Source organism: Triturus cristatus, chromosome 3_2, assembly GCF_964204655.1.
Source record: "Triturus cristatus chromosome 3_2, aTriCri1.1, whole genome shotgun sequence".
NCBI lineage: Eukaryota > Metazoa > Chordata > Amphibia > Caudata > Salamandridae > Triturus > Triturus cristatus.
This window is the reverse complement of record NC_140584.1, coordinates 318,419,520-318,442,064: the sequence shown is the minus strand read 5'-3', so window position 1 is coordinate 318,442,064 and position 22,545 is coordinate 318,419,520. Positions and strand designations below refer to the sequence as shown.

The 22,545-nt window shown below is 45.3% G+C and overlaps 1 protein-coding gene across 1 annotated transcript in view; it reads left to right on the top strand.

Moving 5' to 3' along the window:
* CNKSR1 (connector enhancer of kinase suppressor of Ras 1) overlaps positions 1-22,545 on the top strand; it is a 455,956-nt gene that overhangs the window by 181,604 nt on the left and 251,807 nt on the right. The window contains exons 4-6 of the mRNA XM_085647776.1: positions 3,354-3,438; positions 13,546-13,590; positions 20,254-20,373. Coding sequence (XP_085503902.1) covers positions 3,354-3,438; positions 13,546-13,590; positions 20,254-20,373 — 250 coding nt within the window. The remainder of the gene's footprint in view (positions 1-3,353; positions 3,439-13,545; positions 13,591-20,253; positions 20,374-22,545) is intronic.

The window sequence follows — 22,545 nt, the reverse complement described above, 5'->3', positions numbered from 1 at the left end:
TGCCAGCGCATAAGAGCGATTGCTCAGTGACACTATTTTCTGGGTGCTAGTTTAACCAGCACAGGCGCACGCCTCGCGCTACAGCAGGGGGAGGGGGCCTACGCGATTCCCTTGGGGGAGCGAGCAGCAAGGCTCGATGATTGCGACCATATGGCACCGCTCGCTCCCGCAAGGGAATCTCCAGATGTGCACGTGTTGCCATTGGAAGTAATGCAACGCGTGCACGTTTTTGCCCTCAAAGCTGTGCCGACGGCTAAATGTCTTTCCTATGCAGCACATGCACGCTGCGTAGGCGAGACCTAAAAAGGACTATTTGGAATTCCTAGCAACCACATTGTGCAACTCGGCTGCTGATAAGATGTAGCATTGCCAGCAGCTATCCTGTTCTTGCCGCTGTGACACTCCTGAAATACATATTCAGCACTTCCTGCAGCTTTTGCGAAGCCAGTAGATCTGGCTTAAAACCGAAAAGGCTCGAAAGACTTGTTGGTTTTGCCAACCCTTGTTTTAATAAATTATGCCACTGCTAACATGGAACATCCGTAGACAAGTAGTGGTTTTTTTTGACACTAGATGCAGGTTTTTGTAGGTTACTCGCAGCTCTTTCGAGTGGCACCCACGGCCAGCCTGGGAACCAGAGCAGCCATGGCGACAGGGCCGGCTTTAGGGCGGTGCGACCGGTGCCACCGCACCGAGTGCTGGCTTCCTGGGGGCGCTGTGTTTGAAAGTGTATTATGCTTTTGAAGCACCTGCTGCAGCGTTTCTTTCCCCGCAATTACCAGGCCTCACATAAATGTCAAGATAACTCCTGTGATTAATTATCTTCCTGGAGAGAGATCAGCATTTTGCATAGTTGAGGTTTTGACTTCGGTGAAGTTAGTGCAGAGGGTTAATATGCCTGCTGCAAATAACGTGTACCAAGTAGATTACAGAGTGCGTATGATGTAAACAGATCAGCAGGTTACTTGCAATTTATAACTTAAACTCCTAATATAGAATAGTGAGCTATTAACTTTCATCCTAGAACTGCATACACACTGCAAAGTATACATTATTAGAACATTGATTAATGTTGCAAGAAGGGTTAATTTGGCTAGAAATCGATTCTTATTATTAAAATGAACTCCCAACTATGCTGTTTCTTTTTCGACTCTGAGTTTGTGCTTCTCCACACCAAGCACTCCTAAACTATACTGCCTGCCAGTATGGATGACATGTGACTCCTACACTTTTAGTCCTTTGGCTTATGTAACATTTCCTATACACTGATTTACACACGTATGATTGATTGTCTCTGTGTAATGTGCGTGTGATGCAAAGTGCTCGGACACCCTACACTGGTATGAGTGGCGCTATACAACTAATTCAATGCACCTGAGAGAGTGTGGTTATGGAGACTTGGTCACTGTTAAAGGGTGCCAGTGAGAGAATCTGTGGTGGAGGTGGTCATTGGGGGGGGGGGGGGGGGGGCGCGCCAACAAACATTGTCGCACAGGGCGCCACCGGCACTAAAGCCGGCCCTGCATGGCGAAAAATGTTGAAACCACCCCACTCCATTCCCCTTCGATTTCCCTCTCTCTCTGTCCAATCATTTAATGCAGGGGTCTCCAACCTTTTCTGTAGTGAGAGCTACTTCTGCTCAAGTAAATTCCTCACGAGCTACTAGCATATTTTATCACTGTAAAATAGTGATCAGATATGACACAACCTAAGCAAGATTATCACTAGTGACAACCCAAGCAATAAAGGCGAGGTTACCACAAGAAACCACGGGATAAATGTCATCGGTATTAAATGCCTCTCTCTAATTAATTAAATAACACCCAAAGCATCACATGCCCTTGAGCCCAAAGGACATAACCACAGCAATAGGTCGCCCCAACTAAGCTTACTAAGATTGAATTATCTTTCAACTATCCGGCATTGCCATTTTTATGAGAGGGGCAGCCACCTTTGTCAGGGATAGCTACAAGTTGGCCAGTTATGCTCTTAATATGTCAGAGATGGCTTTGAGAATGCCACAGCTAGACCAAGAATGCCAAAAATGGCCAAGGAAAACCCTTATTATGCCATACACACTATTATGACATGAATACCCACAACTGTACCAGAGTAAAACCTGTTATGATGGGAGGTGGGCAGCTTATACTTCTGTTGTCCTTGACACCAGGAAAAGCTTTCACTGAGCGATACTGTTTATTATGAAGGGACACAATGTCATGCACACAGACACACATAAATGTGCACTGATGGGGCTCTTAATTGTCTCAGCTCTGTATCCATACCCTGTTCTTCTCCGCTCTTTGACTGATCATGCACCTAAATAACAAGGTTTTTCACTCAGGATCCTGTCGTCCAAAACCTTTGTGGGTCAGCACCGGTTACTGCTCACGCTACTACAGTCACTCTTCTTTCATGGCCCATTATTCACACACAGGGTGGACTCATAGAGCAGGGTATAAAACATGTCCAATCTTCTTGGTACTTAGCTAGATTGAGACTGGAGACATATGGTGAATTTGCAGACCCCATATGCTGGCAGAGTGTCTATCTGATTATCATGAGATGTGTCTTTGGTTTGCCTGGCTGTCACTCTAAGGGTCTTGAGATTAGCAGTATTGCTTTCTTTAATATGCACAGACTCTCTGAATGAGATGCTTGACTACACCTCTGAGAGCTACTCTGAGGGTGCTGGTGAGCTACCAGTAGCTCCCGAGCTACTCGTTGGAGACCCCTGATTTAATGTATCTCTCCTCTGTCTGCTACCAGAAATGGCTGGGATCTGTGTGCAGAATCAGATCCGGCGGCCCTCGACATTCAAAACCGCCCTTCTATCTATGACACCAGCCATCGGGGAAATCCCCGATGGATAAATGGCCAGGCTGTCCATGGTGCCACTTCGAACTCTAGGCTAAAGGGTCTCTTTCAGCAGGGTATGTTCACCGCCACCATCCACCTCCTCCCCGCCCCTCACCCCCCTCCCGCCGGGCCACCCGTTGCAGCTGACTGAGTGGCTGTGAGCATAGTTTGGAGTTCGATGGTACTTGTTTGGGGTGTGCTGTCTCTTGTAGGTTGTTGGCCGAGGGGAGGGGGGTGTCCTTTGTTGTCTCTAACACACCTTGTCAGACGACCCCTCCAGGGGCCTGGGTCCATCTCCTGCCCCTGTCCATTCCCAGCCACCTGAGCCGGTCTGTCCGGTCTGTAACCCTACCTCCAGCCCCAGAGTGGGGCAGCAGTCCAGATTGCGAGCTGCTCGCTCCTGCTCGCGCACTGAATGTCTCTCTTGGTGTCATTGAGTAGGTCTGCGTCTCCCCCTTCTGGTCTCACTCAGCCTGTCTCTATCTTCCCCGCAGGTATCTTTTTACCCGTCTCAATGATTACTCGGCCAGCAGGGAGGTGATCGCGCTGTGCGCGGAGCTGTCGGATATCATACACAAGGTGGGTAAGTGGAGGGGTCTGTCTGCCCCGCCTTGAGTAGCTGAGCCCCCCCTCTCCACCACCAAGCCCTCGCGTGCCCGGTTCACACGGTCCAGTGAGGGCGAGTGGGGAGGCCAGGCTAGCACTGAGGGAGGTTGACACCGGGGGACAGTCTGAGGCTTTGAGTGCATGCTCGAGGAATGGCGACTCCGATTACCAGTGGGGAGCTGGAGTGAGAGCCGGGGGGGGAGGGAGGGAGGGGGGGGAGGGGTGAAGGGCTGTGAAGGTCTGGTGGGGTAGGGACTAGGGAGCCTGACGATGGTCGGAGCCTTCGTTTTGACTCGGTGCAGGTGGGTACACAGGCTGTGGCTGATGGGGTTGGGGGGAGGACAGTGAATGTTTGCCATGAGTGGGAAGTGTGTGGCAGTGAGCCTGAGATGTGAGGCGACCCCGTGGATGGCGGCGCCAGTTACCTGTGAGGAGTTTGGCGCTAAGGCCGAGGCAGGCTTAATGCTCGGGCAGTCGGAGTCAGTTGTTGAAAGTAGTAAGGCCCTTTGAGGACGGAAAGCCTGTGTCACAGGGTTATTGAAACCGGTGGGAAAGTGAAAAGCATGTATGTAGCTCATGACGGCGGGAGCCTGTGGTCGGGAGGGAGCGCTGTGTGGGGCACTGACAACCTGTGAGTTTTGGGGGAGGGGGGCACTGTGGTTGTTTGTGGAAGTGGGAGCCAGCGAGGAGTAGAAGGGATGTCTCCGAGGGCAGGGGAGCCTCTGAGGATCCGGTGAACGTAGGCTCTTGTGCAAGAGACTTTCATTTATATCCCATGCATCATCTGCAGCGCCGCTCTTGGAAAGGTCAGAGGTAGCTCGCGTGACAGCGGGGAGCAGGACTTGGGCACGAGCGGCTCAGATGGAAAGAGGGCGAGCCGCTCCAATCAGAGCCCCACAGAGTGAGAGACCAAGATAGGGGCAGAGCCACGGAGCTACAAATAATATAACCCGGGGCGAAGCTTCCTTTGGTGCAGCAGGTGCAGTGGCACGGAGGCCCAGAGGCTTGAGGTGCCCACTCCAGGCCCTTCCTTGAACTAGGGCCCGGCCTTGACACACGGGCTACGCACTGAATGTAACAGAGCAGGACAGAGCATGAGACTGATGCAAACCAAGATTTAGCAGGTGGTAGTGAGACAGTAGGATTGAGCCAACGAGACCAAAAAGAATGCGCGAAACGCACCCAAAGTGAGAGACTGACTCGGGCAGAGGAAGAGTCTGTGAGACGGGACAGAGCCTGAGGAATAGTATCGTCATTGGCACCCTTCGTACACCCCTCCAACCATATATACATTCCCCAATAATAAACCCACAACACAGACTGTTTGATTGGATACAATTGCTGCAGGTTTATTACATACACCGTTATGTAATAGGTGCGGTGTGCGTGGCGATCAAGAGGTCGCCAACATGGTGGGGGAGGGCTATATATCCTCCCCCAAGAACAAGACGCCCCGGAAGTGACTCCCCTCGCGTCACGACCGGGCAGGAAGTGTGGGGACTCCAACCGGAGTCCCAGCTCCCAAGGGGGGGGCGGGGAGGGATATAAGGTGCTCAGGCCATACTAGAACGCTGACTGCTCTAGTGGCCCCCTGTGTGTGCTGCGGTCAGCGGCAGAGTCTTGACCAGAAGAGAACAGAAGCCAAGGGCAGAGGATGAGGGGGTTGGAAAGTCCAGGACAGACACAGGAAATTCTCCCGGGCGATTAGCCGCGCTATATAAATCCACTGATTGAGTGAATTTTTTTGAAAGAGTGGAAGCAAGCATTGGTAAAGCCAGTAGGTGTCACCTATGCAATAGCTATTGGCTTGGCCAATATGTTTTAGCTATGTTGTATACCAGCGTGGCTGCTGTTCAGCATAGCTAAGAATCAGTGGGGTAAAGGAGAGTGGCGTGGAGTGTCGTAGAGTGGAGTATTATAAAGTGTTGTATAGTGGTGTAGAGTTGTGTTGAGTAGTGTGGTGTGGAGTAGAGTGAAATGGAGTAGTGTGGAGAGAGTAGAGTACAGTGGAGTGGAGTAGAGTTGAGTGGCATACAGTGGAGTATAGTTGAGTAGTGTAGGGTGGCGCAGAGTAGGGTGGCGCAGAGTAGGGTGGCGCAGAGTAGAGTAGAGTGGCGCAGAGTAGGGTATAGAGTATAGTGGCGCAGAGTAGGGTAGAGTAGAGTGGCGCAGAGTAGAATAGAGTTGCGCAGCTTGCAGTGGTGTAGAGTGCAGTGGTGCACAATAGTTGGCACAGAGTGCAGTGACATAGAGTGCACTGATTTTGAATAAATAGGTGTTGAGTGCAGTGGTTTAGAGTTGTGCAGAGTAGAGGGGTACAGGATAGAGTGGCACGGAGTAGAGTGCAGTGGTGTAGAGTAGATTGCTTCAGAGTAGAGTGAAGTGATATAGAGTGCAGTGGTGCATGGTAGGGTGCAGTAGCATAGAGTTAGAGCATAGAGCAGAGTGGAGAAGAGTGGTGTAGAGTGCAGTGGCATTGAGTAGATTGTTTCAGAGTAGAGTGAGGTGGCATAAAGTGGAGTGGAGCAGAGTAGAGTTAAGTGACCTAGACTGGAGTGGTGTAGTGTATAGTGGCAAAGAGTGCAGTGGTGCATAGTAGTGTGGTAGAGTGCACTGATAGAGTAGAGTGGTGCAGATTTGAGTAGAGTGGCATAGAGTGAAGTGGTGTAGAGTGCAATGCCATAGAGTGGGCTGGTGCACAGTAGATTAGAGTGGCATAGAGTAGCGTAGCGTGCAAAGTAGATTAGAGTAGCGTAGAATGAATCAGTATAGAGAGCACTGGCATAGAGTGGAGTGGCGCAGAGTGGAGTAGCGCAAAGTGCAGTGGTGCATAGTAGAGTATTGTGGGGTAGAGTGCATTGCCATAGAGTAGAGAGGCGTAGAGCAAAGTGGTGTGCAGTGGTGCACAGCTGACTGCAGTGATGCAGTGTAGAGTGGCATGGAGTTGTGGATAGTGGAGTGGGGTAAACTGGAGTATTCATGGTGTGGTAGTACACTGCAAATACAAACAACACATCTTTAATTGAAATGGCCGGTATTTTAGCATAGACATAGTTTTACTGATAAAAGTATACAGCGCACAACCGATAATGTGTGTAAATGTCATCACCCAGTATATCGATTTGTTTTGATTGTATTATAACATTGGTTTCCACCACACTTCAGAATTACCCAAAAATGTGCTCCATTTGTTATTTTCTAATTCGGATATATTCTGAAATATCTGCATAGTTCATTTAAAGACATTTAAATTTGGTTGTATGCGAGAAAAAAAACATTATCAGCCTTCCTCAAGCACCAACCCCATAGCCAGTATGATTGACACATAAATCCTCTCACTTTGAAGTCCGAGAAAGAAAGTAAACACCAAGCTCCCTGGGAGACAGCCTGATATTTGACCTCTGTCTTTGAATGCACAGCAAATGTAACAAGATAAGAACACGATTTAAAGGCCTGTTTACAGAAAGCAAGTTCGTGGAAGAATACACTAAACAAGGTTTGGACAACGGGAGGGATGAACTCGAGCTGGACAGCCTAAAACAAATAGAGCCTGGCGAATTTACACCCGCCACGCCTAGGCCCCTTACAACTAACGCACTTATCCTATGCGGACGATATAGTTTTGTTAAGTCAAACGAAAGTAGGGCTTCAAAGAGGGATCAACATATTGAGCGATTTCTCGAAGGACAACTTATTAGAAATAAATATAGCGAAAACAAAAGTTATGACAATAAGTCAACGATTGCAGGTGTGAGAAAAATTCAAACTAGGCAGTGTGAACTTGGAGGGAGTCACAAATTTACAAAAAAGTCACAAATTATAAACATCTCTGTCTAAATATCGACAGCCGATTTAATTTTAGAACACATAATGATGGTTTAATCAAGAAAGGAAATGGATTGATACATGCTTTCTGCTTAAAAGCGAAGCATTTAAGCGGTCCATCGTTTAAACCATTATTGGCTGTGTTAAAGTGAAGCTTTTGCCGACTCCAGCTTATGCTAGTGAAGTTCAATGCGGCAAGGAAGCAGCAGTCCTTGAGAGAATGCAAATTAAGACGTATAAAACAGTATTTGTTTTACCGAGAAATTCCTCCTCAGCGCAGATTCGCAGAGAATTTGGTTTACTGCAGCAGTGTCTAGCAAGAATGTATGCGACAATAAAACTATGGTACAAAATCCGGCTAAACTGCCAGAACCTGCTAAATAGTGCCACCTGGGAAGCACGGAAGAATAATCCACGATCAGCTTATCATAAGTATTTGCAGCTATCAATAAAGTTAACAAAGGTGTCAGGTTTATGGAACCTGAACTTACCATTCACAACATTTCGACAAATAGTAAATAAAGCAGCAAAAAGACACTCGTTAACGGAGGATAAAATTATATTCAGCAAGCGCTCTCATGCCTGGATGGTACTGCAATCTTATACGATCTTACAACCAGCGGCTTACTTACTGTATATCTTTATACAGGAAACTGCTAGCAATACGTCTTGGGTCACTACCGACTAATGCTGATCAACCACTCTGGAAATATAGTGGCCCGATGTCATGCACTCCATGTGGTGCTCCGAAGCAGGATTTTGTTAATCTGATCTGTATATGTCCCGTTTTAAAATTAAATAGTCTTTTATTGTTAAAAAATCCTTTTAATGCCAGGGGCATACGCACTTGTAGACCTGCCATACTAAAGTGTCTTGATCCAAATGACCCGCAACTTAACTGCAAATTGGTAAAATTTTTATTTTTATGTGAAAAATTAACTTGAATTGGTATTTTAAATGTAATTTTATCAAAAAGAGTAAGATCCTTGATGCCCTGTTTAATATAGTCTTATCTACTTGTAATCTGTTTTCTGGCGGACCATCAGTAAATCTAACATGTATACAACATTGGTGATAGTATCGTCTTGATATGATTTTATCAAAAGCTGTAAGCCTTATTAATGGCTATTAATGATTTTAATATGTATATTATATTTCCCTCTATGGATTGTTTAATTTTATCTAAATTGTTATGGTTTTAATTAACTTAAACAAGAGGAGAGAGAGTGTAACAGACCATGACAGAGCAAGAGAGAGTTGGGCAGACTAGGGCAGAGCAAAGAATGAGACCAACCCAAACAGAGCCTTAACCAGTGTAACTGTCCAAAACGGCACGAGAAAGTGTTTTGGAACACAGCAAAGCAAAAGAGTTTGGTAGACAAGTACACAGCCAGAAAGAGTGGACAGAGCCAGGCTGCTTGAGAGACACACTGGACAGAACGCAGAACTGGGGACAGAACCACAAGGGTTAACTGAATAGAACTGAGTAAGAGAGAGTGAAGCACACCGGTACATAGAGAGTGCAATTGACAGGACCGAGCAATAGAGTGGGACAGGGTCAGAGGAAGAAGGAGTGAGACACACCTCTGAGTGAGAGACTGGCTTGGGCAGAGCAAGAGAATGAGTGATACTTGCCAAGAAAGACTTGAGGACAAAGCCGGGGGAGTGTATGGTATAACTGTGAAGAATGGAGCAAGAGGTAGTGTAACAGACCAGCATAGGGCAAGGCAGCTTTAAGAAAGACCAGAAAAAAACAAAACAAGAGTGGAAAAAATCCAGACAGTAGCTAATAGTGAGATGTACTAGACAGACAGAGAGAGAGTGAGACAGACCAGGGCAGAGAAAGGAAGTGAAACATCTGGGTAAAGCAAAAGAGAGTGAGACACACCTATATAGAAGCCAAAAGAGAGATGACAGAGTAAGAGAGAGAGACACCAGGAACAAGGCAAAAGGAGGGTAGCAGATAGTATGACGCGAGCCAAAGTCCGGAAAAGCAGAATTGATTAAGGCAGAGTGAGACAGACTGGGACAAAGCCAGAGAGAGCAGGAAGGGCAGGACAGAACAAAAAAAGTAAGCAACTACTTGTTGGGAGTAAGGCGTCGGACTGAGCGAGCAAAATAGTGAGAGACTCCAGGACGAAGCGAAAGTGAGACAGACTAGGAGAGAGCAAGAGAGAGTGAGAATGCTTAAGGGAGGGCATAGCAACTAGAAACTAAATAGAGACAGCATGGGGCGGACACCGGGCTAGCAGCATGATAAAAAGCCCAGGACTGAGTGTAAGGGACAGCAGAGTATGAGCGAGGCAGTCTGGTACAGAGCGCAAGAACGAGATAGACCAGAATACAGCATGAGACTGACCAGACCAGGGCAGAGCGAGAGATACTGACTCTGTTTGGATGAGGACATAAACTAACACTGAGACGGTGTGACAGGACAAACCGAGGCAGAGTGACCGAGCAAGATGGAGAACAAGCATTGGCAAAGCCAGTAGGCCTCACAAATGTAAGAGCTATTAACTGTGCCCATGTCTTTTAGCCATGCTGAACGCAGCATTGCAAAAAAGTTAGTGGTATGCCGTAGAGGTGAGGTGAGTGGAGTGGCATGGGGTAGAGTGGAGTGGCATGGGGTAGAGTGGCATAGTGAAGTGGTGTATAGCAGTACAGTTGTGGGTGTAAGTAACTAAAGCGTCAATAGAGACAGCAGATAGGATGAAAGGAATATAAATAAGCCTTATGCCTGTGTTGGAAGTAGGAAAGCACATTGCACTCGCAGGAAGAATACTGAAACGCTTATTAAAGAAAAATAGTGTGGTGCAAAAAGACTATGAAGAACAAAGACGAGGAAGAATAAAGATGGGGAAGTACAGGATGCTCCATGGAGGAGCAAACACAAGAAAGGAAATTAAGCCTGCGGTTCCTAAGAAATCAAGAGTGCAAAGAAGTGACCAAGAAAAACAGCTATTGGTATGCAGCGGAAAAGTTGTAATCCCACTGAATAGTAAGCAATATGTCCTGCAGCACAGCCCTAAAAACTGAGTAAAATACCTACACAGAGTGAGCTCAAAATCAGAACAGTGCAAAGATGCAAAGTGATACAGGAGGTGCCAAGAAGAGAGTGCGAGTAAGAGCGGCAAAGATATGGTGAAACAGAATGAGTGCCGGCACAGAGGCAGACTGTGTCTCAAGCTCTTTCTTCTGCCTTTCGAGATTGTAGGGACGGGAAAAGAGAGCTTGAGACACAGCAAGAGACAGAGAAAAGAGAACACATTAGGCATAGAGAAGAAGAATGTACGACGGTATGAGACCAGAGGAACAGACAAAACAAATGTGGAAGAGGAAGGAACCCTGTGAGAAGAAAGTGTTACAACAGAGAGACAAAAAAGGCAATGTGAGGCATGAAGAGGGCTTTGCCCAGTGCTGGAAAGTAGGGGTATCCCGCCGGATCCCATTCCTGGCTGCTATTTCTAGGCCAGATATGGAATCTGACTGACCACTCGAAACAACATGCTGAATTTGTCCTGGTGCCATTTTTTGACATGGACAGAAGTAAGCAGCACTTACACTTTGTCTGCATTCTTCTCGGAGCAGCAACCTGCAGGCACCAAGGGGGATTTGTTATTTTCACTTCTAGCGTGGCACAAAAGAAAGGCCTGATTTAAAGAGCCATCAACCCTTTTTTGTTTAAGTATCGTGTATCTGGCAGATATCTGAAGCCTAATGCCTAGATGTCAATACAATGGAAGGAAACAAAGGCACACAGTGTATCACTTCACAAGTACTTTAGAGAAACTATAACTTGGAGCACGCTTTTGCCAAAGATGAACTCCAATATAAGAGATGTGCATACACTGTACGACTGCCAGTTGGATCTTTGTGTACAAGTAATTACACACATGATTTAAATGTCACCTATTTTTTTTAGATTATTTATAGCTCTGCTCATGCCATTGTATTGAGCCAGATGGCTTAACGTCACACACACAGACTCAATAAATCATACAAGGGTGCAAATATATATGCAGGAAATGTTACATAAGACAATGGGGGTTGTAAGGTGTAGGAATCGCACATCGTCCATAGTTGTAGACATATGTTCAGAGTGAACTGTCCGAGAAACACAAAATCAGGGTATAAAACGCAGCGCGGTGATTGTGGTTTGCTGTACTAACAAGACTTTATTACTTCCTAAAGGAGCCCGCCTTTGCAATCTTAGAATAACAACAGATTGAGAAAATAACAATAAGGATCTAAACCCCCCATGCCTTACAATATGCATGCAGCTCCTTGATGCTGGTAAATAGAGTTCTGTTATATTAGAAGAGTTGCAACTTATGAACTGGAAGTAACGAAATGATCTGCGTCAAAAGCAGTAGCCCACTTGCCTACCTACATAAAATACTAATCTGTGATGTATATCTTACACAATGTGCTTTACTACAAGCACATTAAACCTCTATGCTGCTTAGAGTCTAAACTGTAGCTGCACAGTATAACAGAACTGTGTAAACAACTCTAGTTATCTTTTCACTATTATATTCGCATCAAAATTGCTGGGTTCTGCAGCAGGTGTCTTAACCCTGTAAGATATTTTAAAATACAGCCTCTTTGTGACCACTTAAGTACACAAAAACAGCTTTTCTGTTAATTATACCACATTGGCATTTTTTTGCTACAGATTTAAAAAAAAATAAAAGTATAATTTTGATGTTTTACTCCGCTTTTCAAGCTCCGTTCCTTGTGACTTTACCCCCTTTCCTCCGCCTCACTTTGACACCCAATATATAGGTTCCCAGAGTAAATTTTTCCAGTTCGAGCACTAGTTTCGCCAAAAAGAGTTGCAACTGAGAGATGAAGAGACAATGTGAGACAGTGACACTAACACAGCGGGAGTAAGAATATACAATGTGTGACTGAGAAGAAAATAGGACAAAGACAGAGGGAGGAAGAGATAATTTGACGTGGGAGAATGACTTTGAGACAGATTGAGATACAGGACCAGAGCAAGGTGGAGACCGAGAAGAAAAGAGTTTGCAACAGAGTGAGACACAGGCGGCAAGAGACTATGAGGAGAAACATTGAGTGGTGCTCGGGCACTGGGGACCCGAGGCACAAATGTTGCAGGAAAGAGTTGGAGGTCTACTCCCCTAGGGTTTCACTTAAATTTTAGGGAGATTTCTGGCTTTTGTGGATTCACAACGAATTACAGGGTTAGTCCTGCGACATCCGTGGATTTCCAGGAGCACTGCTTGTGAAGAGAATCTGCATGTCTAGATCATTTACACATTCAACTTTTTATTCCTCCACAGGAATATTATGTTTTCTTGTTAAAAATTCCTTACTTTTGGACCCCATGAAGTTTGAGGTTCAATTTAATACTTATCAAATGCACTTCTTTGTGCCAGTCACAGGAGTAATTTTGCATGGGTTTCCAGGGTGGAAATTTATCAGCAAAATGTTCGTGGATCTGCAGAACCTTGCAAATTAGTGTGTGTTCACTTAGTTTTAGGGAGCAGCTTTCTGCCACCAACGATAACCTTACAATGACAGAAAATCGCCCAACAGGTGGATTTACTACTCTCCACTCTCCTGTAAAGGACAAATGTCCTTTTTGACAAAGCTTAAGTTACACTGTGGTAGAGTGAAGCCCTTTTGGAATTGCCTCAGAGGCAGGAAGGTAGATAAATGGTCCAGCACATACCAAAATAAGTGTGAAAAGAGACAAGGAAACTAGGACCTGGTGCCCAGGAAGGTAAGGGTCAAGATTTTGACAAAATGAGAGAGCAAGGGGAAATGGGGAAAAGCCTCTGTATCACACCTTTTACTAGACACCTGTAGCGCAAGGGTTTGAAGAGCCTATAGGGAATGTTCTCTTGGGTGAAAATGAATATTGGGTCAACCTGTCAGGCTGATTGATTGTGCATCTCGCTGTTGCGGACAGGGTGGGCCAGTATGATAACTATGCTTAAGATAATATTATAGCATTTGTATTGTATCTTCTTTGCTCGTTTCCTTCCTCTCCCTTCCAGTTTCCTTTCTCTCCATCTTCTTTCCCCCTCTTTGCGGTCTTCGGCTATTTCTCTGCCCAGCTTTGTTTCTTTGTCCTCTAGTCTGTGTCTTCTACCTCCCTTTGAGGGCTTCCCTCTTTTCTCTTGTCCTGCTTCTCATCTTTCTCCCTCTTTCTTTTCTTTCCACTTATCTCCCCCATTTTTCTCTGTACCCCCTTTCCCATAACACTCTTTGTCTTTGTAATTTCAGGAAAACCTCACAGTCTCAGAAAAGGAAGATCGAATTTTGCCCATTGTAAGTTAAGGAAATGCCGCCTGGATAATTAATCTGCGAGTGTGTGCATATGGCATTATCTCAGACTCTCTGTGCATCTGATTATGTATGTGCTTTAACATCTCCCTGAATGTCTATCCGCTGTCAGAGTACACCACTTTAAGGATTCATGGCTTTACAGGCTAAGAGGATCTTGAACCTGTCCATTCCTTCTTTTGTCATCACCTAGCCAGTGTCCTACCCTCTACAACCCCAGAGCGCATGTGTGTGTCTGTTCACTTTCTACATAACCTGTATTCTAATCTCTGAATGTGTTACAACCTAAGAGCAGCCTTGAACAAACCTGTTCTCTATTGCCAAGACTTGGCTTATGAGCATTCTATTCATTCCAGCACATGAGCATTCTGATCCTTACATCCTACGAGTCTAAAATATACCTGGTCAATTGCTAGGCATACTCTAACCTTAAATATTCTACGTGTTACAACCGGAGTCTAGAACATACTCATCCATTCGGTAGGTATACCCTAACCTTAATCACCCTATGTGTTCCAACCAAAGAGTCTAGAACATGCCCGTTTGTTCGCTAGACCTAGCCTAACCATAAGCATTCTACACATTGCAACCTCTGAGTCTTGAACATGCCCGTTCACTCTCTAGGCAGAACATAACATGTAATCCTTATATCCATCACAATCTAAGAGTAAACTGCTCATACCAGTCTGTAGTAAAAGTGTACAGAGGGCTGTCGTAAGGCAGGGTTGGTGGGAGGGTGATGGAAAGAATGAAAAATGTAGCGTATAGTTTTTCCCCGTGCCTTATCTGATGTGTAGCTAAGGCTCATGAAAGGGGTCTGGGCTACAGTGAAGCCTTTTCCATCAGTCATTTTACCTGCTGGATTTTTTGGTCTGTAAAATTGGGTTTGTTCCTGCACTCAATAAATCTGGGTGCAGGAGCACTGGACCTCTTATAATTTTGTGGAATGGAATTCGACACAGAATTTCTGCTCCGCACTTTACCCAATCCGGGCCCATGCCTTTTAAGGGCACCTTTCAGGTGGGCTCATGAGGCAGAGAGAGTGCAACACCATGAGTCGTAAGAAGCAATGAAAACATCTACAAAACCGCCTTTACCAGTAAGTGACTTTTGGATGACCTCTGTGGTTGAAGTGGGCGGGATCTTTTGGGTACAATATTTTTTTTACTATAAACTAACCGTTTCCAACAAACAAACAAACAAAACCACCCCAGAACAGATAATGGGGACCTTCATGTTCCTCTGGCTGACAGTAAGGGAGTAGATCTCCTGTTCGGTGAAGCCAAGGGAGAGGCAGACAGCAAAAGAAGAAGCAAGCCGCCTTGCCGCGGTGCCTCCTACCTGCCAGAAATATAAATGAGTTTCATTGGATGATCAGCAAATCTAAGGGCTGCTTGGGAGGCAGTATATGGCTTTAATTTATCTATAAATAGTTACTTGGGACTTCATGGTGACAAAGGCTTATTCTTTTTGTGATATAATGTAAGGGTTCTATGAGCTGTGTTCCGGAGAGCATCCTTATTGTGGAAACTTATTTAAGGTTTGCACTCAGTACCGTCTTATTACCTCTGCTCAAAAATATATCTTTAATTCGTGTAGTGTAACTTTGGTTGGCTATAACTTGGGGAAAATATTTTGTATTTGTCCAAACTTTTCCAGCTGTGCATTTGCAGTACACTGTGCAGTATACATACAAGTAGGACACCGTGTTAAACTATGATTAAGCAAAGTCTTTGTACTTCCAGTCCAAACCCTGGGCTTGACAGTATACACACCCTTGCACTATGATGCGCCAACGCACACACGCTTGCATTACAGCCCACAGTGGGCCCGCGCGGGGAGAGCAGTAAAGAGCATCATTTCTGTGTAGATATGGCGCTGTGCTGCTCTCTCCCTCTCATGCAACACAGCAGAGCAACTTTGGCTGCTGCACTGCGTTGTGCGAAAAGTTATTTTATCTGCCTCTAAATCTCTTAGCAAGTTTTACGACATCTTTCTCATAGTGTGTGTAAAACAATTCAGTGCTTTTAGTCACAGGCATGGACCTCGTAGCACTAAAAATACATGACAGTATTCTACTGATAGCCCAACCAGGAATCAGCTGTGTGACTGGACGCCTCCCCTCTCCACAGTTACCACATTAACCTTTTGGAACTTGCTTAAATGCATTTCCCACCGATTTATTTTTAAAAAAAAATGTTTAATGTTTGTGCTTTTTGTTTTATTTATACTTGCAAACATGAAGGTAAACGGCAACAAAGTTGTAAAATATTTATATATATTTTTTTACCCACTTCTACCAAATTGCACTTCGGATCAGAGTTCACATATGTTTTTTAGGCCTCGCCTCGCGTGGGCTGCGCACATGCGCAGTCTCGCTGGCGAGATTTAATGATTTGGGGTATTTTCGGTAAAGGGCATTAAGCCCCGCCCCTCTTTTCCATTGGCTGGCGTCACCGTTTATGCTAAATGGTGGCCAGCCATTGGAAAAGAGCTGTTCGTGACATTTTCGTTTGGCTTTTTGAGCCATCCCATTTGGACGCGCTCGTCTGCCTTCCTTGCATCGTAAAAGGTTTCTTATCTTTTTGGGGCCATGTGTTTAAACACATGGCCCCATAAAGACAAGAGATCCTCTTTCACTTTCGGGACCGCGTCGTGCTTGTTTAGGGTTCTCGAAGATGTGAGAGGGCACATAATCCATTTTGAGTGCAAATGCCCTTGTCTCAGTGAGAACGAGGTCTCCTGACTGGTTTTAAACAGGAAATGTCGAAGCTCTCGTTACACAGCGCCTCAAAGGCCAGCGCTGCAGGTCTGAAGTTCCGCCGTGGGAGCCTCGTTGATGCAAGCACCAGCAGCGTCCACAGTTATAGGCACCCTCGAAGCGGCAGCCTAATGGGCACCTGTTATATCCGTTATATATCACCTAAAAAAACTTCAGCTAGAGCAACGGTCATGAAGCGTGGGCCCTGTCAAGGATAATGTATATACTGAGCTCCGTCAGATCTGCAAAAAACAAAATCGATGTCGCTCCCTCCCTAGTTTTTTATAACCCATTAGTCGCAAACTCCACGCACCTGAAAGCGCCTCTCTCCCGGGCTGTGCCCATTCCATGGCCGGGCCGTGTTGTAGCATTGCCTGCACGTGTGTATAATCATTCCGCACCACCGTCCCCGGATAGGGGACACACACAAGTGTTTTACGCACAAAAACACAAGGTAGTAAAGCGGGGAAGCTTGAATCAGAAGGGTTCTCAAATTCCATTTCCGCCTTTGTTCTTTGCATTCTGGGACATGTAGTTTTGATTTCGCGCTTAGTCGGAAATGAAAATATATCAGTAGGACTGGGAAAGATACTGAAAGCCTAACACCGCGCATCTTGAAATCATGGACGTAAACACCCTCCAGCTATTTTACTTAAATGTGCTCTTCCAAATGCTTCTATATTGCTCTTAGGTTTGAATCGTTTTATATTGTCATGATTTTAGGGGCACCCCCTGCTGGCATTGCTCTGCATTTTGAAAGTTCTTTGATTCTGTGATGTTCAGTGGCGAACGTGCTGGGCCACAGTAAGACTGAATCAGACTCTGTCCAGGGAAATGCCCGTCTGCCGGGGCTTACACCCCACCAATGCCCATCATCAGGCCTTATACAATAGTGCCGAATTTGGATCATGCACAGACCAGGGACTTCGTTTCCCAGCATGCATAGCACGATGCTATGCCAACCTCGCACACATCAACTGCTTACACATAAAACACAGGCAGGCACTGGGGCACTCCTGCACTCCCAGCGCCTGACAGAGCCTCCTTTTCATTGCAGACATATAAGCATGCCTACAACTGCAAACCGTAGGCACACCTGAGGCTTCATAGAGAAGGGCACTCTGGACTACCCACAACACCCAGAGAGTGCGCACATGCAGGTATGTGTTACTACCAGGGCCAAACACCAGACAAACGCCGGCCTCCTATGAACCCAGCAGATGAGATTGTGTCTGTTCCTAAAACAAAGCCATTTAAATTTCCGGAGTCTCCCGCCTGAATCGGGTCTATTCTCTATTGACATGTATGAGTTAGCCATAAGTCCCGAGATTCGCCCCAAAGCTTTCAAATGTCACCAGCCGCCACTGCATAAACTTCCCTTCATGCAGAACAAATACAAAGCTGTCTGCTGCAGTACAGTGGAGAAGGCCTGGGCACCGGAAGTACACGTTTCACTTTCACTCATACACACCAGAAACAACATGAGGAGACGCAGTGCAAGCTTCCATCATACACACACACACACACACCAAGTACAGCACATGTAACAAAAGTTCAAGCGTCCTTCAAGCTCACAAACAGCAGGAACAGCATGAGGTGATGCAGTGCAAGCTTCACTCAGATACATGGTGGTTCAAAGTTCTATCACACATGCACAGCAGGTACATATGAGGCAGCAACAGTGCAAGCATCCTTCTTGGACAAGCTTTCCTAATACACAGTAAGTACATGGGGAGACACAGTGCAAGCTTCTCCTACACACAATCACATACACACCACGTACAGCAGTGTAGGAAAGGGGGTATTATGCAGTGAAGCTGGGTAGGCTTCACTATGCAATACCTTCACGCCACCTCAAATAGGTCCTTTGAATTCACAATAAAAAATCTATAGCTCAGTCCGGTTAGTGTGACACAGAGCAGTCAGGCTTTACTAGAAGAGCAGGTGTTAAGAATTTCAGAGTACCAACATAGACAATAAGTAGTTGACACAATTCAAAAGAAATTCGACTGCAATTTAGTCAAGCATTGGCATAGCCAATAGGTCTCGTCTTTGGGAGCTTATAAGTGTTTAGCCATGCAACAGTTGATGTTGTTGCACCAAGGATATTGTGTTGGACAACCAAACACTTATAAGGTCCCAAAGGCGAGACCTATTGGCTATGCCAATGCTTGTTTATGCATCTCAACCGCTGGATGACCTAGGAGATACTCTGTTCGAGGCCTCCATCTCCAGTGCAGTCCAGCACTGATCAGCTGAAGAAATGTGTGCGTCCTGGAAGCTGTTGCAGCCCGGGCTAAGACACACGACAGAAAGGGCAAAAGCAGAGTGAATTCTCTAATAACCTCTCAAGAAGGTGCTTGGATCCCTCATTCTGGAGATTAATCCAGTGGTCTGCCAGTTTACTGACACCGGTGAAGCAGAATTATTTAATCTTGCGAGTGGTACCCTGAACGTCCCCTTAGAGAGAAGAAATTATCTGCGGAATCTGAAATACTGTACCCAAATCCCCTAGTTAGTCCTCATTTCTTCTTTTGTTTCACCCGCAGTTTTTTTGCTGCTCTTAGCTGTGCTCCCACAGATCTTGCATTCGAGATGGGTCCGTAATTACTGGTGCCGGCCCCTTCGAAATAAACATAATGAGGCCCTTAATGATTTGCTCACAGGTGTGAGACCACTAATTTAATCAGCTTTGGGATCCAGCAACCACAACCCTAAGAAAATGTCAACCATCTTCAGCCTTCGAGTCTAACTTCAACCATATGAACAAGTCACGTGAGGGATGAGAATCCAGGCCTCATTCTCTTGAAAGAAAATGGTACATATCAGTGTCTTGCTGCCCCATAAGATAAGAAATAAGAACTATGTTCTGTTTGGCGAAGGCATAATGGGAGATGGATGTTGTGATAGAATGTACACTGCGCCGTCTGTCAAGTTTGCCATATTAATTTAATAAACTTCAGAATTCTATCCAGTAAAGACCCAAACAATAGGAGGATACACTGATGAATTCCCCTAAACTACTACTGTAGAAGTCGACATACAGTCTCCTAAATCTTTTTCTGGTGCCTTATGAATTACTCCATCTGATCCTTTGAACATGAGCAGTTAAGTCAAGGGCCTCAGGAATAATTAGGGAACCAGGAATGGCTGTGCTCAAAGGTTTTGCTCTTTGATGTTTGAAACAGAGTAAACTCTGAGAAATGTATTTAGCTGTAATGCATAAAATGATACTGATGTCTCCTTAGGAGCTGGTTTGCTCTTCTTTGGGTCCGTATTCTGTCTGGACACCAATACCCCTGTCTATCCGCTCGTGTTTGTGTACTGCCACATCTGTTGGATTGTTTGCCTATTTCACATCCCTGTTTGTCTGTTTACCTGACTGTTCTGACAACACTAGTGTGTCCATGTGTTTGTGTCTGCTTCTGTAATTGGGTGTTTGTCAGTAGTAATTGTGTGTCTGTGTTTGTCACCACTTCACCTTAGGTGCTGAAGAGAGCATGCTTAGGGGACTGTGTGCTCACCCACATCTCAGTGTGCCTGAGATAATGTGTACATATAAATGGCATAGTCCAAATAACTGACTAACCTATCCACCACTCAAATTACTTTCATATTTCACTATACTAATTCAACACTAATCCTTTATGGGTTCTGGAGTAGCGTGCTACTCACCGAAAAAGTGCTTCAATGCCTCGTCAGGGGTAGTAAGCGCTATATAAATGCAATTACAATACAATACAAATAGGGGTTCATCTCTGTGTGATCTGTAGTCACTCTCCTCAAGGATACGGAGAGTATATAAACGTAGCCAGCACTAATGACTCTGATTCGCCACTGTCGTTCTTACATCTCGTATTTTTTGCTCCCTTCCCTGCCCCTTTAAGTGTCAGAATATTTCTGCGGTCTGTGAAAACATCCTGAGCTGCAGTCCTGAGTACCTCCTGAACCAACGGGCCGCCGTAGACACTGTACATCTGGTGCCGGTGCCACCGGAGGATAGCTTGGTAAGTAATCCACATCAACATAAGTGACATCTCTCAGGCCCTTAAACCACTTCCTACCTTTTGGGCATTGAAGGTTTGATTGACAGCCTGGGCTCCTGTGAATAAACCTCTCCATTGTAACTTCCCCCACTCCTTAGGCTCATAGATTGTTTTGCAAAGGCAATATTCAGAAGCTTATTTATGAATGTATCAGTGAGTATTTGTAGAGCGCTCACCTAGCTAGAGAGCAATAGAGCACTGTACAGGGGGCCAGGGTCCCCAGGAAGATTATCATTGGGGGGCATGAAAGAGGAGAATGTCGGGTCTGGGTTTATGCGCCTTGAAGAGTTGTGTATTCAGTATTTTTTGTGTCGAGACTGCTAGAGCACTCGCTAGTGCATGCGTCTCGCTTTCGAGAAACTATTGTTTACAACAAGCATTTGCAATGCAATAGGTCTCGCATTTGCGAGAGTTTGAGCTATTAGCATTGTAAATGACAGTGCCTTTTATTTATGTTTTAAAAAACAAAACTTTAATAAAAGGCATTGTCATATACAACGCCAATAGGTCAAACTCGTATAAATGCGAGACCTATTGCATTGCAAATGCTTGTTGATTGTGTGGAGCACCAGAGAGTTTTCCAATTAGCTCTAAGCAGTCCGCAGCAGTGCCGTTTTAAAAGCTTTCACAACAATAAAAAACAAACACAAGGGAGGAATGTTGGGTAGTAAAGCACAATAGAGGGTAGGGTGGGGTGGCAGGGGTTGGAAAGCAAGCAGAAACAGCTGGGAGGAGGCAGGGGGAGGAAGGGAACCAACACAAGACACGGAGTTTGGTTGCTGATAAAGTAAAACAAAGCGGCTGGAATAGGGTGACCTGTTTCAGAAATCCAACTAGGTTAACCAAGGGCGACAGCGACTGGAAAGGCCATAAATTTCATTAGCAGATAACAACCAAAAGCGAATCGAAGGCACGTGACCAACGAGAAATGCAGCTATTAATCCCCTGTATGGAGAGAGTGCCACACTGCACAAATGCCCTATAGCATACCATATATATTAGCTGCAGTTTTTTATGTTTTAATATGTTTTGTTCATTAGCGTACCGGGAAATACCAGGTGAAATTAAGCCCCTGTATGGAGAGAGCGGCGCACCGCACAACTGCCCTATAGCATACCGATATTTTAAATGTACTGTAATGCATAATCTATAGCACAGATAAGTGGAAAGGAGCAAAATTGCATGCACTGTTACTGCTGTGACATAGTTCCACGTAAAATTACTAATGGGGTAGGATTACTTGCACAATAATTGGTGTGCCATGTTTACAGACATGTTATCATATGATGGGGCATTATTCCCTCCACAGACACTTTCTGAAGCAGCTGATGGCATGCACAATAACTGATGGGGCACGATTACTGGCACACTAGGTCACAGTGCATGATTACTGTCACAATAACAGTTGATCTTTGTGCTCAGGGCAACATTTTCATTACTGCTGTTGTAAAACGTGGCACACGGCTCTGCTGTGTATTATTATTTAATAAAAGTGCTGAAAAAGGTCCTTTGGGGACTGCTTTCATTTACAACAAGCATTGTAAATGCAATAGGTCTTGCAATTACTTGAGTTAGAGCTATTGGCATTGTAAATGGCAATGTCCTTTACCTATGTGTTATGGAGTGTATGTGTGCAGTGTGTAGTCGAATTATGTGGTTTGGATTGGAATTGTTAGTTGTGGAATTGTGTGGCGTGGAATGGAGTAGATTTGTGTAGTGGAATGTATGCTTTCAACGCCTATATACACTTGACTCCAAAGCACAGCATGCATGTGATAAAACCACTCTAGTAAACAAACATGCAGCACTCCTGGAGCTGCTCCAATAAGAAACATGCAGTGCTCCTGAAGCCGCTCCTAATGTATTATGCAGGCCACGGCAACTGCAAAGTTAGCAGTGACCCAGCGACTGCTCGCAACACTAAACAAATAAAAGTAAGTGTGACTCTTGTCAAAGTGGGAAAGCAATGCTAGAGCAGCCACTAAACCACACACCCCAGTCACAGAGGAACAACAAAATGTAACCCATGACAATTAAGAACAAGCACTGTTAAAGTCAACACGAGCAACGAGGGAACTCACAGAAGAATCGCCCCCCCCCCCTCCAGAAATGCCTTTTATTTATGTGTTGGTT